Consider the following 25,217-nt stretch of genomic DNA (forward strand, 5'->3'; position numbering starts at 1 on the left):
GGAGAACAACTTCAGCCCTAAACACTAAAACCTCTGCTTTAGCAACATCCATGGACTGTATCATCTAAGGAACAAATTGAACACAAGACATTTTTGCTTTTTCTTCTTTTGATATTAGAGATCCTATTATGTTTCCGAGCGCACTGTCTGCCTAGCCCATGATTCTGGTACACTGCTTGCTTTCTGCCAAATTGTATACCCCTATTTCCCCAGGAGGCATCTACCTCATATTAGTCAACCTCGTGATCACCTGGGGAAAGGACAACACACTTGCAATGCCTTCTCTTATTAATCCTTCCAGTCGTCCACCATGACCTCCTGCCTTGCATCGCCGACCATGACCGCTCATTCCCCTTGGTCACATACAGATACTACTAGTGTGTGCATGTGTGTGTGTGTGCATTCAAGCCTTCTTTTCATGACAATTTACTTCTTTTCCATTTCAATTTTTTATTAGGTGAAACATACATATTTAAACATGCATATCACAAGTGTATGGCTCAATACATTTTATATAAAGTAAACATTACTTGTGCTACTATCAGTAAAAACAAGACATTAAATATTCCCATACATTAACAGCCCTCCCCTTATGCTTTTTAGACAAGGCATTTCCTTGTTACCTCCATAAATTAAAATAAATTAAAATCCTGAGTATATTTTAATAGGTTTCTCCAGATATCTGGAGGCTTTAGCAGTGTTTACAGTTTCCTTGCGGATGTTTCAAATCATCCTATAATATCATGTACCATGAACTTGTCCATTGTTCATCAGCACATTCTTCCCATGGTCACATTTTTTGGCCAGCAGAAGCACTGAAACTGGCTTGCCATTGGTTAACTTTTTTTTTTTTTTTTTGCCATTGGTTAACTTTGAATCCAAACTGGTTTTTTTTATAATTTTTTTTGTTATATTAGTCACCATACAGTACATCCCCAGTTTTTGATGCAATGTCCCATGATTCATTATTTGCATACAACACCCAGTGCTCCATGCAGAATCCAAACTGTTTTTTTCCAATTCGCCTCTGTTTGAGATATGGTTGCCTACTGATATCGAAGACAAGCAATTCATAGATTTCAGGTAATAGATCCTTGTCATCTTTCCACTTTTTCCAGGTAATAGATACACATTTTTCCAATGTGCCAGGTGTACCAAGGTCTGCAGGTTCCAGTGGAGAACGCTGAGTTCCAAGTCCATGCCAACGGTGGCTTGGTAGTGCGAGGAATTTCAGTGCACGTAGTGCTTGACGATGCTGGTCTTATCTATCCCCACATCACTGAATACTAGCAGCTTGTGTAAGTGCTCCTGTGCAAGGTCTACACCCTGGCAGTTGGCCTGTTGTGCCGGGCAAGGCTGGGGAAACACAGCTGGCGTCTGGCACTTAAGAGACTCAGTGAGTAAATGTGTGCTTACTTTTTTTTTTTTTTTTGGCATTCTCTATTTTGGTTCATACATTTATCAGCTGGACTTCACTACAAAGTAGTTTTTAAGAAGGTATTAGAGAACTATGTTCCCTAGGTTCTTTGATAAAAGTGCTTACTGGGGCACCTGGGTGTCTCAGTCAGTTAAGTGTCTGCCTTCAGCTCAAGTCATGATCTCAGGGTCCTGGGATCCAGCCCCATGTCAGGCTCTCTGCTCAGTGGGGAGCCTGCTTCTCCCTCTCCCTCTAATTTTCTTCCTTCCCCCCACCCCGCTCATGCCCACACTCTCTCTCAAATAAATAAATAAAATCTTTAAAAAGAAGTGTTTGTCTACTTACTTTATAGTCAAATGACATCTCAGTTTCATAAGATATGCCTGTGTAAAACTTAATTTTCCCCAGAATTCTGTATGCATTGCTTTACTTCTGGCATTGAACACAGTGACAGAGAAGCCTGAAGACTTGCTGGTGAACCTGGGTTCTGTTCTCTGTTTCAAGATCCTGCTAAATTCATCCTGAGTATCTTAGACATGGATTCACAACACCCAAAGTTGCACCCAGCTCTGTTGAGCTTGATCTTAGTCTCCCAGCTTATCTTAGATGACTGGAAAATGTCAAACTCTCATGTTCCTACCCCTTCTTGATGAAAACAGTCATTGTCTGAAAGGGTTTCTACTAATGCTCTGGCTGCTTTCCTCCAAAACAATGTTAAAGAGAATTTTCTGGATTTTTAAAAATTCACCTTCTTATTAATAAATGCTTATAGAAAAATAAAGTGACCATTCTGGTGAGTTCTTAGGATGCTAGCTGAACAGTCAGAAAAGCTGGAATTCCTCCAATTGTAAAGCGTAAAAATTAGTTGATGAAGATCAAGAGATTTTGAGGGAAGGGATAATAAATTTTGCCCTCTTTATTTTCATTTTGGAAATTACGAGCATCATCAATGACGATCTTTCCTTTTCCTTTCCTTTCCTTTCCTTTTAATTTTTTAAAGTAAGCTCTAGGCCCAATGTGGGCTTAAACTCATGACCCTGAGATCAAGTGTTGCATGCTCTACCAACTGAGCCAGCCGGGTATCCCAATCTTTTCTAAGTAATAAAGGTTTTCTGGCTACATCCTGGGAAATTTCCGTTGTTCTTGTTAAAAATAGAAGTATTGCCATTTTCCCAATTTAAAAATGGAAGAACATCTATCCATGAAGTATGCACAGAGTAAATAACACATTGTGCACAGATTAACTAATTCATATTCCTAAATAACCCTTAAGTAACATCTATGAAGATCATTTAGGAAGCAGTAACTTGATTTTCTAACATCTCAACAAGTTTCTTACCTTGCAAAGTTTTTCAAAGGCATATTTGTACAGAATTAAAGATATCATTGATTATACAATGAGAAACATCTTTGTAGCCTGGTCTAGTTGCCATGATTCAGGTGAGGCTTGGACAAGATTTAAACATCCTTGTGTCATTCCTCTGAAAATGTTTCATGCTGGTCACCTAAGAGGTGCTGACAAATCTCAGAAGTAAACTGGCCACTCAAAAAATGTCATCAGGCCTTATAAAGCACCTCATTCAAGTATCCTATTGTTTGGGTGGTTTCAAGATTGTAGGATTCAGGATAAAATATCTGGGCACTTATATCATGAAAAGAGCTGGTATTGTCTTCAGTCAATGTGGAAGGGTCTTCATTCAAGTAGAAGGTCTTTGGCACGACACACACTTTCCCAGTGTAACCACCCATTTTTACCAGTTCATGCTTTAAAGTGAATGCAGCTTGCAAAGAGTAGCCTGTTAACTCCTTATTCAGTACCCTGAAGAATGTATATAGGACTAGTGGATGGCCCTGAGCAATTAGAAGAGCATCACAGATTACATTCTGGTTCTCTTGCAAGCCCAGAAGCAAAGACCAGCTTCTAGAAAAGATCAAGGTACCTGGACCAACAGGGCCCATTTCTTTATATATTAACTGTGCGAGTCCTTTGTGTTGTGAGAACAGTTCCTCGCAGAGGGCTTCTGGAACATATCTCTTCCCTTGTGGCACTAGATATGAAAATAATTAGAATAAATTTTAAATCACTGGGCAACTTCCAATTCCAACCATGACAACGTAGCTTGTACCAGACCAATCCTCCCACCAAAACAACTATGAAAGCTCTACAAAATAAGTAAGAGTGATTTGAAGACCAGGGGAACAAGCAATACAAGCATGACTTAAAAGGCTACAATCTTTGATAGACAGGAATGTGGAGAAGTTTCTCCACATTCACCCCAGTTTTTGGCCTACGGATATTTTCTATATTGTGTTATGGGTGAATAGAGCCCAAGCAGGAATCAGCAGTCTTACTAGGCTGAGGAAAAAGAGGTTGGAATTCACAGCTGTCAGATACTTACTCAAAAGATTTGAATCTTACAGAGTACAATCTTTGATCACAATAGAATTAAATTAGAAATCAGTAACCACAAGATGTCTAAGAAAACCCCCAAGTATTTGAACATTGAACAGGAAAATTCTAAATAACCCATCCATCACAGAATTCATAAGGAAAATTAGAAAAACTTTCAAACTGAATAAGTAAAATTCAACATACGAAAATTTGTGGAATGCAAATAAAGAAAGAAGTGCTTAGAGAGAAATATAAAGCTTGTGTTAAAAAAGGAAAAGCCTTAAAATTAAATGATCTGTTTCCACTTTAACAAATCCAAAGTAAGTAGAAGGAGTTATAATCGCAGAGAGAAATCAATGAAAACAAACAACAGATAAAAATGCCAAATCCATAAGTTGGTTCTTTGAAAATTAAATTAAATTAAATTGATAAAACCTTTACAAGAGTCATCACAAAAAAGAGAAAAAATATAGATGAACAACAGAAATAAAAATATTGCATCAGTACAGATCTACACACATTAAGAAGACTAAAAGACAATGCTATGGGGTGCTTGGGTGGCTCAGTCTGTTAAGCATCCGAATCTTGATTTTGGCTCAGGTTCGTGTTCTCAGGGTTGTGAGATTGAGCCCCATGTCAGGCTCTGTGCTAAGCATGGAGCCTGCTTAAGATTCTTTCTCCTTCTCCCTCTGTCCCTCCCCACTCCTGCTCTCTCTCACTCTAAAAAAGAAGAGAGAGAGAGGGCTATAAACAATTTATAAACATTTTTTTGCCAATATATTTGACAAATTAGATGAAATGGACAAAATCTATGAAAATAAAACACCAAAATTGACATGAGAAGAAACAGAAAATCTGAACAGGTCTTTATCTATTCAAGAAATTTTGTTCATTACCAAAATCTTCCCATTAGGAAAACTTCAGGGAGTTTCAACAGTGATTTTAATAAAATATATAAGGAAGAAGTATCACCACTCTTACTCAAACTCTTTCAGAAAAAGGAACAATGAACATTTCTCAGCACAGCCTATAAGACTAGAATAATTCTTTTTTTTTTTTTAAGATTTTATTTATTTATTTGACAGAGAGAGACAGCCAGGGAGAGAGGGAACACAAGCAGGGGGAGTGGGAGAGGAAGAAGCAGGCTCCCAGCGGAGGAGCCTGATGTGGGGCTCGATCCCAGAATGTCGGGATCACTCCCTGAGCCGAAGGCAGACGCTTAACCGCTGTGCCACCCAGGCGCCCCACCTAGAATAATTCTGATTCCAAATCCTGACAATGCAAGAAAAGAAAGCTACGGACCAATAAACCTCAGAAACACAGACAAAAAGAATTTTTCAGCAAAATATTAGCAAACAGAATCTAGAAATATATATATAGGATAATAAGACATGACTAAATGGGGTTTATTTTGGAATGCAGGGTATGTTTTAATACCAACCAATATAATTCACCATATTAACAGAAAAAGGGAAGGGGATATGGTCATCTCAATAGATCCAGAAAAAGTATTTGATAAAATTATTTCCCTAGTACTCTCAGAAAATGAGGAATAAAAGGAACTTTATCAATCTGATAAAATGCACCTAAGAAAAGAAATACAGAACAGATTCTCCTTAAGATTGAGAAGGAAATTTTTCTACTTTCAGTTCTTCTACTCAGCATTTTCCTGAGGTCTTAATCCTAGCCAGTGTAATAAGACAAAGAAATAAGGATTATTAAAATTAGAAAGGAAATACTAAAACTTCTTCTATTCGCAGAAAACAGGGTTGTTCACATAGAAAACCCATTTTATACTGATGAAAGAGTCAAGTCAAAGGAAAATACAACACATTTGTATGTACCTGACAAATGGGTTCAAAATATAGAAGGCAAATTTGAACAAACTAGAAGGAGATATAGACAATTTAGCTGACTATTTTAACAGACTTCTCTCACTAACTGACAGATAAAATCTTCAGATGCAGACAACAAAAATCAGTAAGGACACAGTACATTTGAACAACACAGTTAATAAACTTGGCCTAAGTGACATATAAAAACAGTACAACCGCCAAACCCAAAGTAAGTGGAAGAAAGGAAATTACAATAGCATAGCAGAAATACACTGCAAAATACACATGATCTTCAAAAGCACAAGAAACATTTACCAAAATATACAACATGACGGGACATAAAGCAAGTCTCTGCAAATTTCAAAGGCTTGAAATCACATCAACTACGTCCTCTGACCAGAGTGGAATTATGCTAGAAATTGATCATGATAACCAGTCTCCATATTCTTTTTTTTTTTTAAGATTTTATTTATTTATTTGACAGAGACAGAGACAGCTAGCGAGAGAGGGAACACAAGCAGGGGGAGTGGGAGAGGAAGAAGCAGGCTCATAGCGGAAGAGCCTGATGTGGGGCTCGATCCCATAACACCGGGATCACGCCCTGAGCCGAAGGCATACACTTAACTGCTGTGCCACCCAGGCGCCCCCAGTCTCCATATTCTTGATAATCTTCACTTCTTGGTATAAATACCTTTGTCTGTCCCTTTCCACATTTACCAGAATTCTGCCAAAAGTATATAGCAGAAGTGAGAGTGTGTCACTTCTTTTTTTTTTTTTAAAGATTTTATTATTTATTTATTTGACAGAGATAGAGACAGCCAGCAAGAGAGGGAACACAAGCAGGGGGAGTGGGAGAGGAAGAAGCAGGCTCACAGCGGAGGAGCCTGATGTGGGGCTTGATCCCATAACGCCGGGATCACGCCCTGAGCTGAAGGCAGACGCTTAACCGCTGTGCCACCCAGGCGCCCCTGAGAGTGTGTCACTTCTAAGACTAGGTTATAAAAGACTAGAGAACATATTTCTTCACCCCCCCACCCCAATCGCTCAATCTGGGGGAAGCTGCTATTCTGTGAGGATACTCAAGCAACTCATGAATAGATTCATGTAGGGAAGAACTAAAGTATCTGACCAACAGCCAAAGAGGAACTGAGGACTGCCAAACAACCTTGGTTGCTGGCTTGGGAATAGATTCTCCCCCAGCTGATCCTTTAAATGAGACAGGGCCCATAGCTTGACTGCAATGTAGGAAGAGACTTGAAGCCAGAATCACCCAGCTAAGCCACTCCCAGATTCCTGACGCACTGAAACAGTGACATAATAAACGTTTCTTGGTAATTTAAGCTGATGCATTTTGGGGTAGTTTATTACACGGCAATAGGTAATACATCAAAAAAGCAGAAAGATCAATACAAATCTCCAATGTTCGAAAATTAAGAAACATATTTTCAAACAACCTATAAGTTAAAATAGAAAGCACAATGGAAATAAAAAAAATAGTTTGAGCTAGATGAAAATGAAAACACAACATATTAAAACCTTTGGGGTATAGTTAAAGCAATTCTGGGTGGGGAGGAATCAATGGCTCTAAAATAAATTTCTTGGAAAAGAAAAGACTTAAGATCGGTTACCTAGGTTTTCAGCCTCATTGTCAGATAAGAACAGCAAGTACACACACACACAAAAGGAAAAAGGAAAAAAATAAGGGTAAGAGGAGATATCATTGCAATTGAAAGAAAAAATACAATAGATGAGCACCTGGCTGGATCAGTTGGTGGAATATGTGACTCTTGATCCCAGGGTTGTGAGTTCAAGCCCCATGCTGGGTGTAGAGATTACTTAAAAATAAAATCTTAGGGGCGCCTGGGTGGCTCAGTCGGTTAAGCGTCTGCCTTCAGCTCAGGTCATGATCCAGGAGTCCCAGGATGGAGCCCCACATCAGGCTCCCTGATCAGCGGGGAGTCTGCTTCTCCCTCTGACCTTCCCCCATCTTGTGCTCTCTCTCTCTCTCTAAAATAAATAAAATCTTTAAAAAGAATCTTTAAAAAATAACAATAGAGAAAATCAGCAGCGTGAAGTTGGTTCCTTTTTTATTTTTTTAAAGATTTATTTATTTGAGAGAAAGAGAGTACAAGTGGGGGGAGGGGCAGAGGGAGAAAGAGAAACCTGAAGGAGACTCCCTGCAAAGCACAGAGCCCAACATGGTACTAGACCTGCAGCTTGATCCCAGGACTCTGAGATCATGACCTCTACCTCAGAAACCAATAATACGTTATACGTTAGTTAATTGAATTTAAGTTAAAAAAAAATGAAAACAAACAAACAAGCCAGAATTAAACTACCTGGAAAGTGATGTCTCAGCTGTTCATTTTCCAAATTCGAAACAGATCTACTATAGGGAACAGGAGATGATATCCATTGTTGGAAGATCGTCTTTTCTGACCCAGAAAAATCTAAAAACAAAACAAAACAAAACACATCCCTAATTTGCCATGAGAGACCCTCTCCCATCTAACTAATGCATAGTATATAAAAAGTCTGCTTAGAATCAACCCCTTTCCCAATAGAAATACTGTTAGATATTGTGGTTAGATTCCTAGGTCAGACACAAATTGCAATTTTATTTATTTAGTTTTTAAGATTTTATTTATTTACTTGACAGAGAGACAGCCAGCGAGAGAGGGAACATAAGCAGGGGGAGTGGGAGAGGAAGAAGCAGGCTCCCAGCGGAGCAGGGAGCCCAATGCAGGGCTATATCCCAGGACGCTGGGATCACGCCCTGGACCGAAGGCAACGCTTAATGATTGAGCCACCCAGGCGCCCCTGCAATTTTATTTTTTATTTAAGATTTTGTTTTGGGGGGGGGAAGGGCAGAGGGAGACAGAGAATCCCAAGCAGGCTCCATGCCCAGCACAGGGCCTGATGTGGGGCTTGATCACATTACCCTGAGACCATGGCCTGAGCTGAAGTCAAGAGCTGATAGCTTAACTGACTGAGCCACTAAGATTTTATTTTTAAGTAATCTCTACACCCAGCATGGGGCTTGAACTCACAACCCCATAATCAAGAGTCACAGGCTCTGGGGCACCTGGGTGGTTCCGTCAGTTCAGCATCCAACTCTTGATTTTGGCTCAGGTCATGATCTTAGGTATGTGGGATCCAGTTCCGCATCAGGCTCCAGGCTACCTGTTTGAGACTCTCTCTCTCCCTCTCCTCTGTCCCTCCCCCACTCTCTAAGTAAATAAATAAATAATAAAATGTTTTTTAAAAAGTCACATGCTCTACCAACTGAGCCAGGCAGGTGCCCCATAAATTGCAATTTTAATACCTTTTTAATACCTTTTTTTTATTTGAAAGAGAGGGAGAGAGAGCACAGGGACGGGAGTATGGGAAAGGAAGAGAGAGAGAGTGAGATTCTTAAGCAGGCTCCATGCCCAGCATGGATCCAGAGGTGGGGTTCCATCTCATGACTCCAAGATCATGACCTAAGCTGAAACCAAGAGTTGGATGCTTAATTGACTGAGCCACCCAGGCACCCCACAAATGGCAGTTTTAATCCATTTTAATCCTTGATGCTGCTGGAACATACTGTACCTGGAATGAAAACAGGAAAAACGCATTAATAGTCATCAAATACATTACCATGTAATTGGGTTCATTTTAAAGGCAATTAAAATTTGACGATGAGTTAGCTAGTGAAGGACTGCTGAGTTTTGTGCGGATTCTAAGGAAGAACCTTGCATTTTCAGAGATTTTAAAGTTGCTACTGCCGTCTAACTTCATTCAAGGCTTTCCTTTTCCAAAATCAGATAAAATACCAGCATTATTCTTTTTCTTAATCACTCCAATTTAGGAGTGATTTGAGCCCCCAAATGGAAAGAAGTCTAAGAGCGAAGGGGGTGCCTGGGTGGCTCAGTCAGTTAAGTGTCTGCCTTCAGCTCAGGTCATGATCCTGGGAGTCCCAGGATCGAGCCCCGCATTGGGCTCCCTGCTCAGCAGGGAGTCTGCTTCTCCCTCTACCCTTCACCCCACTCGTGTTCTCTCTCTTTCACTCTCTCTGTCTGTCTCTCAAATAAATAAATAAATGAAATCTTAAAAAAAAAAAAAAGAGGAAGACGGAAGAGGTTTTAAGGGAAATAATAGAAAGGTGTAAAGACAGATGAAGGAAAGGTAAATAAAGGAGGCAAGTGGTCCTGACAGAAAGAAATGGTCAGTTACTGAAACTGAGCTCAGAAAGAAAAAGGATTCAACAGGCTTTTGCACTGGAAGTGAGTAAAGAGGTAGTAGGGAAGAAAAATAGGATTAATTGGATCTTTGTACCAGCTTGTGCTACTGACAGAAGGTAACGTGGTATGGAATAGCTATCTTCTAAGTGGGTAGCGGAAAATAAGACAGTGAATGATTGATTGTATCCACCAGATGTTACTAAATTAGGTGTTGAAATGTGAAGACTGTGATGTCACCCCAAATCCCAAATGAAAACCTACCTGTCATCCTAGCCCAGTGGAGCCTCCTTCCTAATCTTTGCTCACCTGGGTTAGCAGGCAGCATGTTGGAAATCCACTCGTCCGTGGTAAACTGTTGCACATGCTTGTCTTCCACATGCCAGGATTCCGGTTTTTTAGCAAACACTACACAGCAGAATGGCTCTATTTTGAGGGCACAGACATATCCACAAAGATGTCCTTCATCATATACTTCGAGGAATTTGCATGAGTAGTTTATCTCCTTCTTCTCCTTACAGAAGTGATAGACAGGCAACTTTTTAATGGATTTTTCTATTTCTGAATCTAACTTGTTCAGATCATTCCCTTTTCTTTTAAAGCCAATTACTTCATCCCCATTTAAACCAATAAACAAATATCCCCCATCAGTATTTGAAAATGCAGAAACATATTGAGGGAGACTCTCTTTAATGCGTTGCAACAACTTTTCTGTTGAGAAGGCTTTCATTTCGACATGTGTGGATTCAGTAAAGCGGAGTTTTTCTCTGTACCTAAGTTGTGTCCTGTTAAAAAAGTCATCAGCCAAGGCCTCCACGTTACTCTCTTCTTGTACATCCTGCTTTGGAGGTAACTTAAGTCTATACGATCTCCCCTTACTTTTGTTCTTGTCTGCGAGGAACTCCAGTGTAGCAGTGGCATCCATGATATTCGTACATGTTACATCCCTTTTGTACAAATTGGACCTCAAGGTGACAATCCGTAAACCAGAGGTTTCTGAGCTCCACGATTTGACAAAAATTAGAAAATATTTACCTTGCTGCATAAAGTCTAGGTATTTACGAACAGATGGAAGAATATTTCCAATAGAACTTTCCAAATCTAATCCTATTCCATCTTTTGGGTAACTATAGTTTTCATTTTCAATTTCAGCCTTGATCACTCCCCCTCCAGAATTCAGCAAAGCAATCATAGCTTGTAAGATATTTTCATTCTGCTTTTTTCGCAGTTGACAATCTTTCATTTTTTTCCTATTCTCCTCCCCAAGAGTGACTCTTCCCACATCTAAAACCAACTCAGCATAGTTAGTTTTCTGATCAATACGAATCTTCATTTTCTGAGTAGCCATTCAATTTCCAAGCAGAAATCCTTCCCTGTAGGGGGAAAAAAAAAAAAAGACAGAGCCATGAGTATAGAAATAGAACCGGAGCAGGAGACAGCAAATTCTGTATTGTGAGGCAAACCCAGCAAAATCTTTTGCTGTATATATTCCACTGGATGTTACAGAAAGGATACAGGGTAAAGTCTTTTTATTTGTTTGTTTGGACAGATTTTGAGTGAAGACTATAATAATTTCTACTTCTGTGAAGTTTTCAATTTTTTCCTAAAGATTCCACTTTTTTTCAAAGTAATCTCTAGACCCAAGGTGGGGCTCAAACTCACAACCCGGAGATCAAGAATTGCACACTCCCCCAACTGAGCCAGCCAGGTGCCCCTCAATTTACTTAATTTTTTAAAAATTTTAAGTAACCTCTACACCCAATGTGGGGCTTGAACTCACAACCCCGAGATCAAAAGTCACATGCTCTATCGAATGAGCCAGTCAGGTGCCCTGAAGTTTTCAATTTTTTTTTGAAATTTTCAATTTTTTTCCATAGTTTTATATGATCCTCTTCTAATTGTTTTAATCTCATCTTTATCAGTGTTTATATCCCCTTTCTAATCCCTAATATTGTATAGCTTATTTTCTTTCTCCTTCCCTTAAATGAGCCCCTCTGGGAAACTTATCTATGCTTTTGATCTTCTCAGTGAACGAAATTTTATATATTACTTATACTGTTATTTCATTTTATTTTTAAAGAGATTTTATTTATTTGAGAAAGAGAGAGAGAACACAAGCAGAGAGAGGAGCAGAGGGAGAAGCAGGCTCCCCTCTAAGCAGGGAGCTGGACACAGGGCTAGATCCCAGGATCCCGAGATCATGACCTGAGCCAAAGGCAGACACTTAATCAACTGACCCACCCAGGTGTCCCTTATACTTTATTTTTAATAATTCCAATTTTTACCTTAATTTCCTCCTTTTATTGGGGAGTCCTTCAGGAAAATTCTCAGTTGGGGGTCTAAAGACATCCAGCAATATGCCATGTTAATAATTTTTCCCTCCTGCAAGGATGAATTAGATTCACAAATTTTGGCCAACTGATCTTAAGCAAGGTGGGCCAAATTACTGCACCCTCTTCCTATCAAATATCCATATTTTCAGTGAGGTAAAATTCTTATATATGAGCTGTCTGCTTTAGTATAACTATCCCTAATCCATTATTTCTGTCCCTTTTCTGTGTTTGCGGATCACAGCTTAGCTACAGATGGCCTAAAGACAATTGAGAGAAGAGTCCTTCACAGGTAGTAATCATTATACTAGACTATGAAAGGTTCAAAGGGGTCAAAATATTCTTGTCTACTGCTGCTGGACCTTCTGATCATTCTTGAACAACTGTTATGAACTGAATGTTTGTGACCCTCAAAAATTCATCTCATCCTAATTAAGACCCCCCTATTATTGTAGAGCTGTCTGTTTCTCCTAGAATTCTATCAAATGTTTCGTTTATACAATTAGGAGCTCTGCTGTTTGATGCCCACATGTTTACAGTTACCACAACTTCTTGGTGAATTCATCCTTTTATCATTATATAATGTCTTTGTCCCTTCTAACCACTTTTGATTTAAAGTCTGATTTGTCTGATATTAGTGTAGCCACCTCTGTTCTTTCGGTTATTATTTGCATAGAATAACTTTTCCATCTTCCACTTTCACCTTATGCATGTCTTTAGATCTAAATGTTGGAGAGGATGTGGAGAAAGGGGATCCCTCTTACACTGTTGGTGGGACTGCAAGTTGGTACAGCCACTTTGGAAAACAGTGTGGAGGTCCCTCAAAAAGTTAAAAATTGAGCTACCCTATGACCCAGTAATTGCACTACTGGGTATTTACCCCAAAGATACAGACGTAGTGAAGAGAAGGGCCATATGCACCCCAATGTTCACAGCAGCAATGTCCACAATAGCCAAACTGTGGAAGAGCCGAGATGCCCTTCAACAGATGACTGGATTAAGAAGATGTGGTCTATATATATAATGGAATATTAGCCATCAGAAAGAATGATCACCCAACATTTGCATCAACATGGACGGGACTGGAGGAGATTATACTAAGTGAAATAAGTCAAGCAGAGAAAGACAATTATCATACGGTTTCACTCATTTGTGGAACATAAGGTATAGCAGGGAGATCGGTAGGAGAAGGAAGGGAAAAATGAAGGGGGCGGTAAACAGAGGGGGAAATGAACCACGAGAGACTATGGACTCCAGGAAACAATCTGAGGGTTTTAGAGGGGAGGGGGGTGGGGGGATGGGCTAGCCCGGTGATGGGTATTAAGGGGGGCACATATTACATGGAGCACTTGGTGTTATATGCAAACAATGAATCATGGAATGCTACATCAAAAACTAATGATGTACTGTATGGTCACTAACATATCATAATAAATTTTTTTAAAAAGTGAGTCTTTTGATACAGATGGCCAATGGTCACACAAAAGACTGCTCAACATCACTCATCATCGGGAAAATGCAAATCAAAACCACAATGAGATATTACCACACAACTGTCAGAATGACAAAAATAAAAAAGACCAGAAATAACAAGTGTTGACAAGGATGTGGAGAAAAAGGAACCCTTGGTGCACTGTTGGTGGGAATGTAAATTGGTGCTGCCACTGTGGAAAAGAGTATAGAAGTTTCTCAAAAAGTTAAAAATGAAATTACCATATGACACAGTAACTCCACTACTGGGTATTTACCCAAAGAAAAAAAAACACAAATTTGAAAAGATATATGCACCCCAATGTTTATTGCAGCATTATTTAGAATAGCCAAAATATGGACACAACCCAAGTGTCCATCAATAGACAAAAGGATAAGGAAAATGTGGTACACACACACACACACACTGTAATATTACACAACCATAAAAAAGGATGAGATTGAGTCATTTGCAATAACATGGATGGACCTAGAGGGTTTTACACTAAGTGAAGTAAGTCAGGCTGCGAAAGAAAAATACTATATTATTTCAATCATATGTGGAATCTAAAAGAAAGAAATAAACAAAAAGCTGAATCAGACTTGTAAATACAGAAAACTGATGGCTGCCAGAGGGACAGTGATAGGGGGAATTGGTAAAACAGGTGAAGGGGAGTGGGAGATACAGGCTTCCAGTTATGAAATAAGTCATGGGGATAAACGGCACAGCATAAGGAATACAGTCAATGATATTTTAACAGATGGTATAGTGAGAGACGGTAGCTACACTTGTGGTGAGCATAGCATAATACAGAAACTTGTCAAATCACTATTCGGAAACCTGAAACTAATATAACATGTATGTCAACTTACCCTCAAATAAAAAATTTTTAAATAAAAATAATATAAAATAGGGGCACCTGGATGGCTCAGTTGGTTGTGTCCAACTCTTGATTTCAGCTCAGGTTATGATCTCAGGGTCCTGGGATCAAGCCCTGTGTTGGGATCTGCACTCAGCGGGGAGTCTGCTTGGGGATTCTCTCCCTCTCCCTCCGTCCCTCCCCCTGCTCACACACTCTCTCTCAAACAAATAAATAAATAATTTAAAAATATATAATATAAATAAAGTGAATCTTTTGTAAACAGCATGTAGATGGATCCTGGTTTTTAAAATCTATTCTACTAATCCATGGCTTTTGCTTGCAGGGGGTAATCCATTTATATTGAAAGTCATTACTGATAGGGAAGGACTTACTATTGCCATTCTGTTGTATGTTTTCTGTAGGTGTTATAGTTTCTTTGTTCCTCATTTCCTCCTTTACTGCCTTCATGTTTAACTAATTTTTCCTCATAGTTTACCTTAGGGTTCATTCTTAGTGGTACTTTCTATGGGTTTGGACAAATGTATAGTAATGCATACCCACCATTATCTACGGAGTGTTATCACTGCTGTAAATATCATCTGTGCCCTGCCTATTCATCTTGTCCCAATCCCCAATCCCTGACAACTACTGATTTTTTTACTGTCTTCATAGTTTTGCCTTTTCCACAGTGTCATATAATTGGAATCACACAATATGTAGCCTTTTCAACCTGGCCTCTTTCACTTAGTAATATGCATTTAGGTTCCTCCTTGTCTGTTCATAGCTTGATAGCTCGTCCCTTTTTAGTGCTGAATAATATTCCATTGTCTTGATGTACTATGGTTTATGTATCCATTCACCTGTGGAAGGATATCTCAAGTACTCCCAAATTTGGGCAATTGTGAATAGAGCTGCTAAAACATCCATGCGCAGGTTTGGTGTGGATAAAAGATTTTCATTCCTTTGGGTAAATACCAAGGATCGAGATTGATGGGTTGCATAATAAGAATATGTTTAGTTTTATAAGAAACTGACAAACTGTCTTGCAAAGTGGCTAAACCATTTTACATTCCTACCAGCAACGAATAAGAGTTCTTGCTGTTCCATATCCTTGTCAACTTTCGGTGTTGTCAGCATTCTGGATTTTAGCCATTCTAATAGGTATGTAGTGGTATCCCATTGCTTTAATTTGCATTTCACTGATGACAAATGATGTGGGACATCTTTTCATATGCTTACTTGCCATCTGTATATCTTCTTTAGTGAGACATTAAGGTCTTCAGCTCATTTTTAAATGAGTTAATTGTTGAATTTTAGGAGTTTTTAGACAGCAGTACTTTATCAGGTATGTCTTTTGAAAACATTTTCTCCCAGTCTATGCCTCGTTTTCTCACTCTATTCACATTGCCTTTTCCAGAGGAGAAATTTTTAATTTTAATGTAGTCAAGCTTCTCAATTCTTTATTTAATGGAGTATGCCCTTGGTGTTGTATCTAAAAAGTCATTACCATACCCAAGGTCATCTAAGTTTTCTCCTCCATTATTTTCTACAAGTTTCATAGCTTTGAATTTCACATTTAGTTCTGTGATCCATTTTGAGTTAATTTTTATGAAGTGTATAAGGACTGTGTCTAGATTCTTTTTTTTTTTTTGCATGTGGATGTCCAGTAGTTCTAGCATCATTTGTTGAAAAGATTGTCTTTGCTCCATTGTATCACCAAAGATCAGTCAGTTGATCATATTTATATGCGTCTGTTTCCAGGTTCTCCATTCATTCCACTGATTTATTTCTATTCTTTTACCACTGCCATGCTGCCTTGACAACTGTAACTTTACTAAAGCTACATTACTTTCTTGAAGTCAGGTAATGTCAGTCCTCCACCTTTGTTCTTCCCTTTCAATATCGTGTTGGCTATTCTGGGTCATTTGCCGCTCCATATGAACTTTACAATCAGTTGTGTTGATATCCACAAAATGCTTTTCTGGGATTTTGATTGGGATTGCACTGAATCTACAAATCAAGTTGGGAAGAATTGAGATTTTGATAATATTGAGTCTTTCTATCCATGAACATGAAATAGCTCTCCTTTTTCTTTTTTTTCCAGCTCTTCTTTGATTCTTTCATCAGAGTTTTGTGATCTCCTTCATATAGATCTTTTATATATTTTGTTAGATGTATACCTAAATATTTCATTTTGGGGAGATGCTAATGTAAATGGTATTATATTTTGAATTCAAATTCCACTTGCTCATTGCTGGTATATAGAAAATTGAATGACTTTTGCATATTAACTTTGTATCCTACAACCTTCCTATAATTGCTTATTAGTTCCAGGAGTTTTGTTTTTGTTTTATTGTCAATTCTTCTGGATTTTCTATATAGGTGATTGTGTTGTCTGTAAACAAAGACAACTTAATTTCTTCCTTTCCAATGTGTATACCTTTGTCCTCTTTTCTTGTTCCGTTGTATTAGCAAGGACTTCCCACACAATATTGAAAAAAACTAGTGAGAGGGGACATCTTTGCCTCATACTTGATCTTAGTGGAAAAGTTTCAAGTTTCTCACCATTAAGTATGATGTTAGTTGTAGGCTTTTTGTAGCTATTTCTTATCAAGCTGAGGAAGGCCCCACTCTTCCTAGTTTACTGAGAGTTTTTAATCACGAATAGCTGTTGGATTTTGTCAAAAGTTTTTTCTGGATCTATTGATAATGCTTATGTGATTTTTCTTCTTTAGCCTGTTATGTAATGGAATACATAATCAATTAAATTATTGGATCTTGGTCTGTACATTTCTCTTCTTGGAATGTCATTTTCTGGTTTTGACATTAGGGTAATGCTGGTTTCACAGAAAAATCAGAAAATATTCTGTTTCTACCCACTGTAATCCAAGAGATTATAGAAAATTTGTACAATTTCTTCCTTAAATGTTTGGTAGAATTCATCAATGAACCCATCTGGGTCTGTCTGTTGATTAAATTTCTTTAACAGATATATAATTAGATTGTCTACTTCTTTTGTGTGAGTTTTGACAGATTGAGTCTTTCAAGGAGTTGGTCTATTTCATTTAGGTTATCAAATTTATTGGTTTGGAGTTGTTCATAGTATTCCTTGATTATCTCTGTAATGTCCATGGAATCTATAGTAATGTCTCCTCTTTCATTTCTGATATTCATAACTTGTGTCCTCTTTTTTTCCCTCAGCCTGGCTAGAGACCTATCCATTATAGTGAGCTTTTCAAAGAACCAGCTTTTGGTTTTGTTGCTTTTGCCTATTGATTTGCTGTTTTCAATTTCATTGATTTCAGCTTTAATTCTTATAATTTCTTTTCTTCTGCTTACTTTGGATACAATTTGACCTTTTTCTAGCTTCCTACAGTGAAAACTAAGATGATTGAATTTAGATCTTTATTCTTTTCTTACATTAAATGCTTTAAATTTACCTCTAAGCATTGCTTTCATTGCATCCCACAAATTTTGGTAAGTTTTATTTTCATTTTTATTTACTTCAAAATAATGTTTAATTTATCTTGAGATATCTTCTTTGACCCACGTGTAACTTTGAAGTATTCTCTTTAATCTCCACATATCTGGGGATTTTCCAATTATACTTCTGTTGTTTCTAGTTTAATTCCACTATAGCCTGAAAGCAGACATTGTAGGATTTCTCTTCTTTTAGAATTGTTAAGATGTGCCTTATGGCCCAGAATATGGTCTTTCTTGGTGAACTGATTTTTGTAGTTACATGTTTCAGTTCCCTTCTCGTTTCATTTTCTGTATCTTCTATAGGTGTGTGTGTGTGGTTACCATAGGAATTACGTATCGATCTGTCTTAAATTGACACCAATTTCAATTGCATAGAAAAACTACTCCTTGACAACTCATCCCTCACTTTACATTATTGATGTCACAAACTGTATCTTTATATACTATATACCACTAACGCAGATATATAATTTCTTATGCATGTCTTTTAAATACTGTAGAAAATTTAAAAATGGAGCTACAAACCAAAATTACAATAATAATTTGAAAAAATATTTGTCCATGTATTTCCTTTACCAAAGACTTATATTTTCATGGCTTAGAATTATTGCCAAACATCCTTTCATTTCAAACCAAAGACTTCCCCTTAGCATTTCTTGTAGGGCAGGTCTAGTGATACTGAACTCCCTCAGCTCTTGCTTGGGAATATCTTAATTTCTTTATTTTTGAAAGACAGTTTTGCCAAATATAGAATTCTCAGTTGACAATTTTTTCTTTTAGCACTTTAAATATATGATCCCACTGCCTTCTGGCCTCTGATGTTTCTGCTGAAAAATGGTTAATCTTATTGAAGATCCCTTGCACATGACGAGTTGCTTCTCTCTTGCTGCTTTCAAGATTCACTCTGGCTTTGGCTTTTGACACTTTATTATAATGTGTCTTGATGTGGGTCTCTTTAGGTTTATTATACTTGGAATTTATTGAGCTCTCTGATCTGTAGATTCACGTATTTCATCAAATTTGGAAAGCTTTCAGCCATTATTTCTTCAAATAATCTCTCTGTTCCTTTCTCACTTCTGGACTCCCATAATGGGTATAGTGGTCCATTCGGTAGTATCCCACAAGTCTCCAAGTCTTTGTTTGCTTTATTCTTTTCTTTCACCTCTTCAACCTTGATAATTTCAATTGTCCTGTCCTAAAGTTCACTGACTTTTCTCTTATGTCTTCTCAAATCTGCTGTTGAACACTTCTAGTGATTTTTTTCAATTCAGCTATTGTATTTTTCAGCTCCAAAATTTCTTCCTTTTTATAATTTCTATTATTTTTTATATTCTCATTTTGTTCATATACTATTTTCCTGATTACTTTAGTTCTTTGTCTATTTTTCCCCCTTCAGCTCTTTGAGTATACTTAAGAGTTTTCCTAAAGCCTTCATCTAGTATGTCTAATGTCCAGGTTTCTCAGGGACAGGTTTTGCCGTTTTACAGTCTTCTTTTGCATCGGCCACGTTTCCTGTTTCTTTTTATGTCTTGTGAGTTTTTGTTGAAAACCAGTCATCTGAAAAAAACAGCCACCTCTTCCAGTCTTTGTAGACTGGTTCTATGCCAGGGAAGTCCTTCACTGATTAGCTGGGCATGCTCTGAGCATAGGGAATCAACCTCACATGGAAGTCTAAGGTCTTCTCAGATCTTTTCTGAACATGAGTCTTGTTTGTGCCTTTTTCAATTCCTCCATATACAATAGCTGCTTTTGAATTTCTTCATTTCCCAAAGAATCTCAACCCAGCTCCTCCTCCAGGCTTTACATAGTTATGGTATGTCTCCAGCTGTAATCTTTTTTTCTAGGTATCTGCAAATCTGTAGTCTCTCTGAAGCCTCCATGAGCAGTGAAGACTTTTCCCCACCTGAGATCTGAGTTAGGCAATACAGAGACCAATGCCTTGGCACCCAGACAGATTAGAACACTACAAATAAGTTCTGTTCTGCCACCTCCAGTTCAAGGGAGGGAACTGGGAACTGAGCTGCTACCTCTTCTAGGCCAAATCCTTGCCACACTGGGGAGGGACTGAAATAAAGGCGAGTAAAAAAGTCATATATACTTACTTTTGTTAAATAATGATCAGCTATTCTTCAAAAACCTGAACTGCTGCTTAACTTCATATACATCATTAATATACCATTACTTAACTATTCCCCTACAGCTGGGAATTGAAGTTGCTTTCAATCATTCATTTTAACTATACTAGAGTCTTAGATCACTTACAGTGAGGCTGGGATGTACTAATCACATCTTCTAACTTGCATTGAGTGTAAGAGTCGCCTGGCAAAGTTCTTCTTTTTTTTTTTTTTTTTTTTTAAAGATTTTTATTTATTTATTCGACAGAGATAGAGACAGCCAGCGAGAGAGGGAACACAAGCAGGGGGAGTGGGAGAAGAAGAAGCAGGCTCATAGCGGAGGAGCCTGATGTGGGGCTCGATCCCATAACGCCGGGATCACACCCTGAGCCAAAGGCAGATGCTCAACCTCAACCACTATGCCACCCAGGCGCCCCCTGGCAAAGTTCTTCTGCTTTGTATACAGATATGATTCGAATATATGTAAAGAACTTTCAAGATGGGGAATGGAAGGCCAAAATAAGCCAAGTTGCAACTTGGCTTCTCTTCTGTAGGAAGGGAACCCTATAAGGGAAAAATCATATTGTGAAGAAAGTCTGGTTCTGTGGTAATAAAGGCTGAGGCTAAAACATGAAGTAATCCTTGATCTTAGATACATTAATAAGCTAAAGTTATATAGGCAGATAAAGCATATATAAGTACATAAAGCATATACACACACAGAGGTTTCTAAAAAGTTGGATTACTGGATCAAGAGATGAAATATTTAAAGATCTTGATACATATTCTCAAATGGTTTCCTGAAGAACTGCATCTCTAGTAACTTTATCATGGAAAGGATTACAGGGCTCTGCCTTGTATCTTTTGGGGGTAGGAGGCTATGGTTCCAAGTATATTAGAAGGCAGCACCATTTCCTCAGGGTTGTCTGAAAACTCAGAGCTAAGCCAGAAGGAAGCTGCCTTATTAAGAGATCTGGTGACCTAGTCATTCAATCAAATAGGCCCCCTGGGCTTGGGCCCTAGAAGAAAACTTTTTTTTTTTTTTAATATTATGTTAGTCACCGTACAGTATGTCCCTGGTTTTTGCTGTAGTGTTCGATGATTCATTAGTTGCGTATAACACCCAGTGCACCATGCAATATGTGCCCTCCTTACTACCCATCACCAGCCTATCCCATTCCTCCACCCCCCTCCCCTCTGAAGCCCTCAGTTTGTTTCTCAGAGTCCATAGTCTCTCATGCTTCATTCCCCCTCCTAGAAGAAAACTTCTGAACATGATCCTGAGGGGTCCTCCAGGGTCCCCTCAAAATAGAAACTAACAGAATAAGTCTCTACTCCTGGCTGATGAACAATGAAGCCAGGTGAGAACAGTTATTTAAATTTAAAACTTAATAATAGTGTTAATGTGGCATAGTTATGAAAAAAAAAAACAGGAGATCTATATACCTGCCATGCTATGCTTTGTCCACAATATTATAGCACAATTAGTGTTCTTTAGATTCAATTTCTTAATATTTCTTACACCTTGAGGGTTGCCCCAAACATCAGTCCATTTTTCCTGCTAACCTGACAGAAGGGACTCCCCATCTTCATCCCAAAAGGCTGCAGGGAAATCAGTTCCATTTATGCCCAGCAANAACCACTATGCCACCCAGGCGCCCCCTGGCAAAGTTCTTCTGCTTTGTATACAGATATGATTCGAATATATGTAAAGAACTTTCAAGATGGGGAATGGAAGGCCAAAATAAGCCAAGTTGCAACTTGGCTTCTCTTCTGTAGGAAGGGAACCCTATAAGGGAAAAATCATATTGTGAAGAAAGTCTGGTTCTGTGGTAATAAAGGCTGAGGCTAAAACATGAAGTAATCCTTGATCTTAGATACATTAATAAGCTAAAGTTATATAGGCAGATAAAGCATATATAAGTACATAAAGCATATACACACACAGAGGTTTCTAAAAAGTTGGATTACTGGATCAAGAGATGAAATATTTAAAGATCTTGATACATATTCTCAAATGGTTTCCTGAAGAACTGCATCTCTAGTAACTTTATCATGGCAAGGATTACAGGGCTCTGCCTTGTATCTTTTGGGGGTAGGAGGCTATGGTTCCAAGTATATTAGAAGGCAGCACCATTTCCTCAGGGTTGTCTGAAAACTCAGAGCTAAGCCAGAAGGAAGCTGCCTTATTAAGAGATCTGGTGACCTAGTCATTCAATCAAATAGGCCCCCTGGGCTTGGGCCCTAGAAGAAAACTTTTTTTTTTTTTTAATATTATGTTAGTCACCGTACAGTATGTCCCTGGTTTTTGCTGTAGTGTTCGATGATTCATTAGTTGCGTATAACACCCAGTGCACCATGCAATATGTGCCCTCCTTACTACCCATCACCAGCCTATCCCATTCCTCCACCCCCCTCCCCTCTGAAGCCCTCAGTTTGTTTCTCAGAGTCCATAGTCTCTCATGCTTCATTCCCCCTCCTAGAAGAAAACTTCTGAACATGATCCTGAGGGGTCCTCCAGGGTCCCCTCAAAATAGAAACTAACAGAAGAAGTCTCTACTCCTGGCTGATGAACAATGAAGCCAGGTGAGAACAGTTATTTAAATTTAAAACTTAATAATAGTGTTAATGTGGCATAGTTATGAAAAAAAAAAAAACAGGAGATCTATATACCTGCCATGCTATGCTTTGTCCACAATCTTATAGCACAATTAGTGTTCTTTAGATTCAATTTCTTAATATTTCTTACACCTTTGAGGGTTGCCCCAAACATCAGTCCATTTTTCCTGCTGACCTGACAGAAGGGACTCCCCATCTTCATCCCAAAAGGCTGCAGGGAAATCAGTTCCATTTATGCCCAGCAANGAGGGGTCCTCCAGGGTCCCCTCAAAATAGAAACTAACAGAATAAGTCTCTACTCCTGGCTGATGAACAATGAAGCCAGGTGAGAACAGTTATTTAAATTTAAAACTTAATAATAGTGTTAATGTGGCATAGTTATGAAAAAAAAAAACAGGAGATCTATATACCTGCCATGCTATGCTTTGTCCACAATATTATAGCACAATTAGTGTTCTTTAGATTCAATTTCTTAATATTTCTTACACCTTGAGGGTTGCCCCAAACATCAGTCCATTTTTCCTGCTAACCTGACAGAAGGGACTCCCCATCTTCATCCCAAAAGGCTGCAGGGAAATCAGTTCCATTTATGCCCAGCAACACAGCCCCAGATCTACTATCTTTTGGTTATATAAGCCCTGCCAAGCAGCCCCTCCTCCGCATTTCTTCTTGCAGCCTCTATAACTACGTTCTTCCCCCCTCCCCTCCCAGCCTACCTTCCAGCACCCTCCACATCAGGCCCCACCATAGGTGAACCTTTCTGGATCACCCATCACATGTACATCTCACCCCCAAAGTGCTTAAAGAGGATACCCTCCCATACCGCTGGGAAACTTGGAACCCAAAGGAGCCCTAGTTGAGCCACCTTACAGAGGACTCAGAACTTGTGGGTTAGCATGGGATCCTGGCCATTTCAGTCCAATACCTACCAAGGTAAAACTTCCTAAACCACTCCCTTCAGGCATACATCTGAAACACAATCCTTAAAAAATATTCGGGGAACTGGAGTCTACCAAATCTTTTTTTTTTTTACTTTTTTTTTTTTTAAGATTTTATTTATTTATTTGACAGACAGAGCCAGCCAGCGAGAGAGGGAACACAAGCAGGGGGAGTGGGAGAGGAAGAAGCAGGCTCCTAGTAGAGGAGCCTGATATGGCGCTGGATCCCATAACGCCGGGATCACGCCCTGAGCCGAAGGCAGACGCTTAACAACTGAGCCACCCAGGCGCCCCTGGAGTCTACCAAATCTTTGACCTTACCTTGAATCTTGGATCAAGGTTTACAGGTTAGTTGTTTCCTCCGAAATCTTTTATGCTTTTGACTGTGAGGAAAATTTTACAAACCAGGATTCAGGATTTAGGCTGTGCTGTTAGCTATTTTTAATGAGAAAAAGGATGGTATCCACATCTCTTTAAGAATTAGGTGCGAATGCAGCTTAGTGGGAACTGCCTAGAAAGGTTGGGCAGAAGTGACAAGAACTACCTCCTGGCAAACAAAAATCAGGGTGCATTCTTTGCATGTCCTCCTACGCACTTCCAATTTAGTTCAGGAGGCCAGTCTTCCCCGGCCCCCCCCTCCCCTTCTAGGTTTATAAACATCAGCAAAGCAGTACCGGGCACGGTGTCTCCTCTTTCTGGATCTAGAAGAGAGCTCATCAGTGACTGGCCAGCTACATTTTACCTACAGAATCTATTCCCAAACTCCCCTCATTTCAGGACCCCAGGAGTGCAGGCACCCTCAAGGAGCTCTGGAGNGGAGTGCAGGCACCCTCAAGGAGCTCTGGAGACCTGCACTTGCCAGACCTGTTGTCCATACAGCTCTCCGCTCTTCCCGCTTCACTAGTCCCCGCTGCGACAAGCAACCGCAGAACCTTGGCTTCTCGTCCCCAAAGCTCTTCCCCGCCTCCACCCCGCCCCTCATTAAGGGGTTTCCCAGCCCTTGCAGGGGCAGACAGCCTGCCCCGACCACAACAAGCTCCCAAGAGCTCGGTTCCCCAATTCTTAAGGGCCGGCAGTTTTTAGAAGTTCCTGCCAAGATGGGAGCCAAGATTCCCAGACGGGAGAAAAACCAGCCGGGAAGCTCCTGGGGAGGTGGCGGGGTGGGGGACGGGTTTGTGCTGGCTGCGCCCCACCTTTCCGGGAGCCAGCAGACTAGACCCCAGGCGAATGACAAGTTGAGATTTGACTACTTGACCGTGGAGGGGAGCGAACTTACCAGCTGCCGCCCCTCAGGTGCTGCCAGCCTCCTCACGGATTGGAGAGCCCGCCAGACTGAAAGAGCGAAAGACCCGGCAGCGCGCTTTAAGGCGGCGCACCAGCCTATCGCAGCGTTGCTCCGCCTCCGCAAAGTGCGCGCTAGTTGCTAGGACTTCGGAAGATCTTGAGGCTGAACCATGCCCTTAGTGCTCTAGGCAACTGGCTCAGTCGGAGGAACACGTGACTCTCGATAGCGGGCTCGTAAATTCAAGCCCCACT

The 25,217-nt window shown here is 39.5% G+C and overlaps 1 protein-coding gene across 6 annotated transcripts; it reads right to left on the bottom strand.

Moving 5' to 3' along the window:
* Positions 1-433: 433 nt before the first annotated feature.
* SLFN12 (schlafen family member 12) lies at positions 434-25,169 on the bottom strand. 6 transcript variants are annotated; one of them, XM_034640450.1, is made up of 4 exons: positions 24,958-25,168; positions 10,129-11,237; positions 7,984-8,094; positions 434-3,465 (listed from the first exon to the last, which is right to left on the bottom strand). In XM_034640450.1, the coding sequence occupies exons 2-4, from the start codon at positions 11,210-11,212 to the stop codon at positions 2,975-2,977; spliced, it is 1,686 nt and encodes a 561-aa protein (XP_034496341.1). In that variant the 5' UTR covers positions 11,213-11,237; positions 24,958-25,168; the 3' UTR covers positions 434-2,974. The 6 variants fall into 6 exon arrangements, with proteins under 6 accessions (XP_034496341.1, XP_011228628.1, XP_034496343.1 ...); XM_011230326.3 differs by having other exon boundaries at positions 10,174-11,237; positions 24,958-25,166; XM_034640452.1 differs by lacking the exon at positions 24,958-25,168 and adding an exon at positions 24,003-24,022.
* Between the last annotated feature and the right edge of the window lie 48 nt (positions 25,170-25,217).

Source organism: Ailuropoda melanoleuca, chromosome 13, assembly GCF_002007445.2.
Source record: "Ailuropoda melanoleuca isolate Jingjing chromosome 13, ASM200744v2, whole genome shotgun sequence".
NCBI classification, from domain to species: domain Eukaryota; kingdom Metazoa; phylum Chordata; class Mammalia; order Carnivora; family Ursidae; genus Ailuropoda; species Ailuropoda melanoleuca.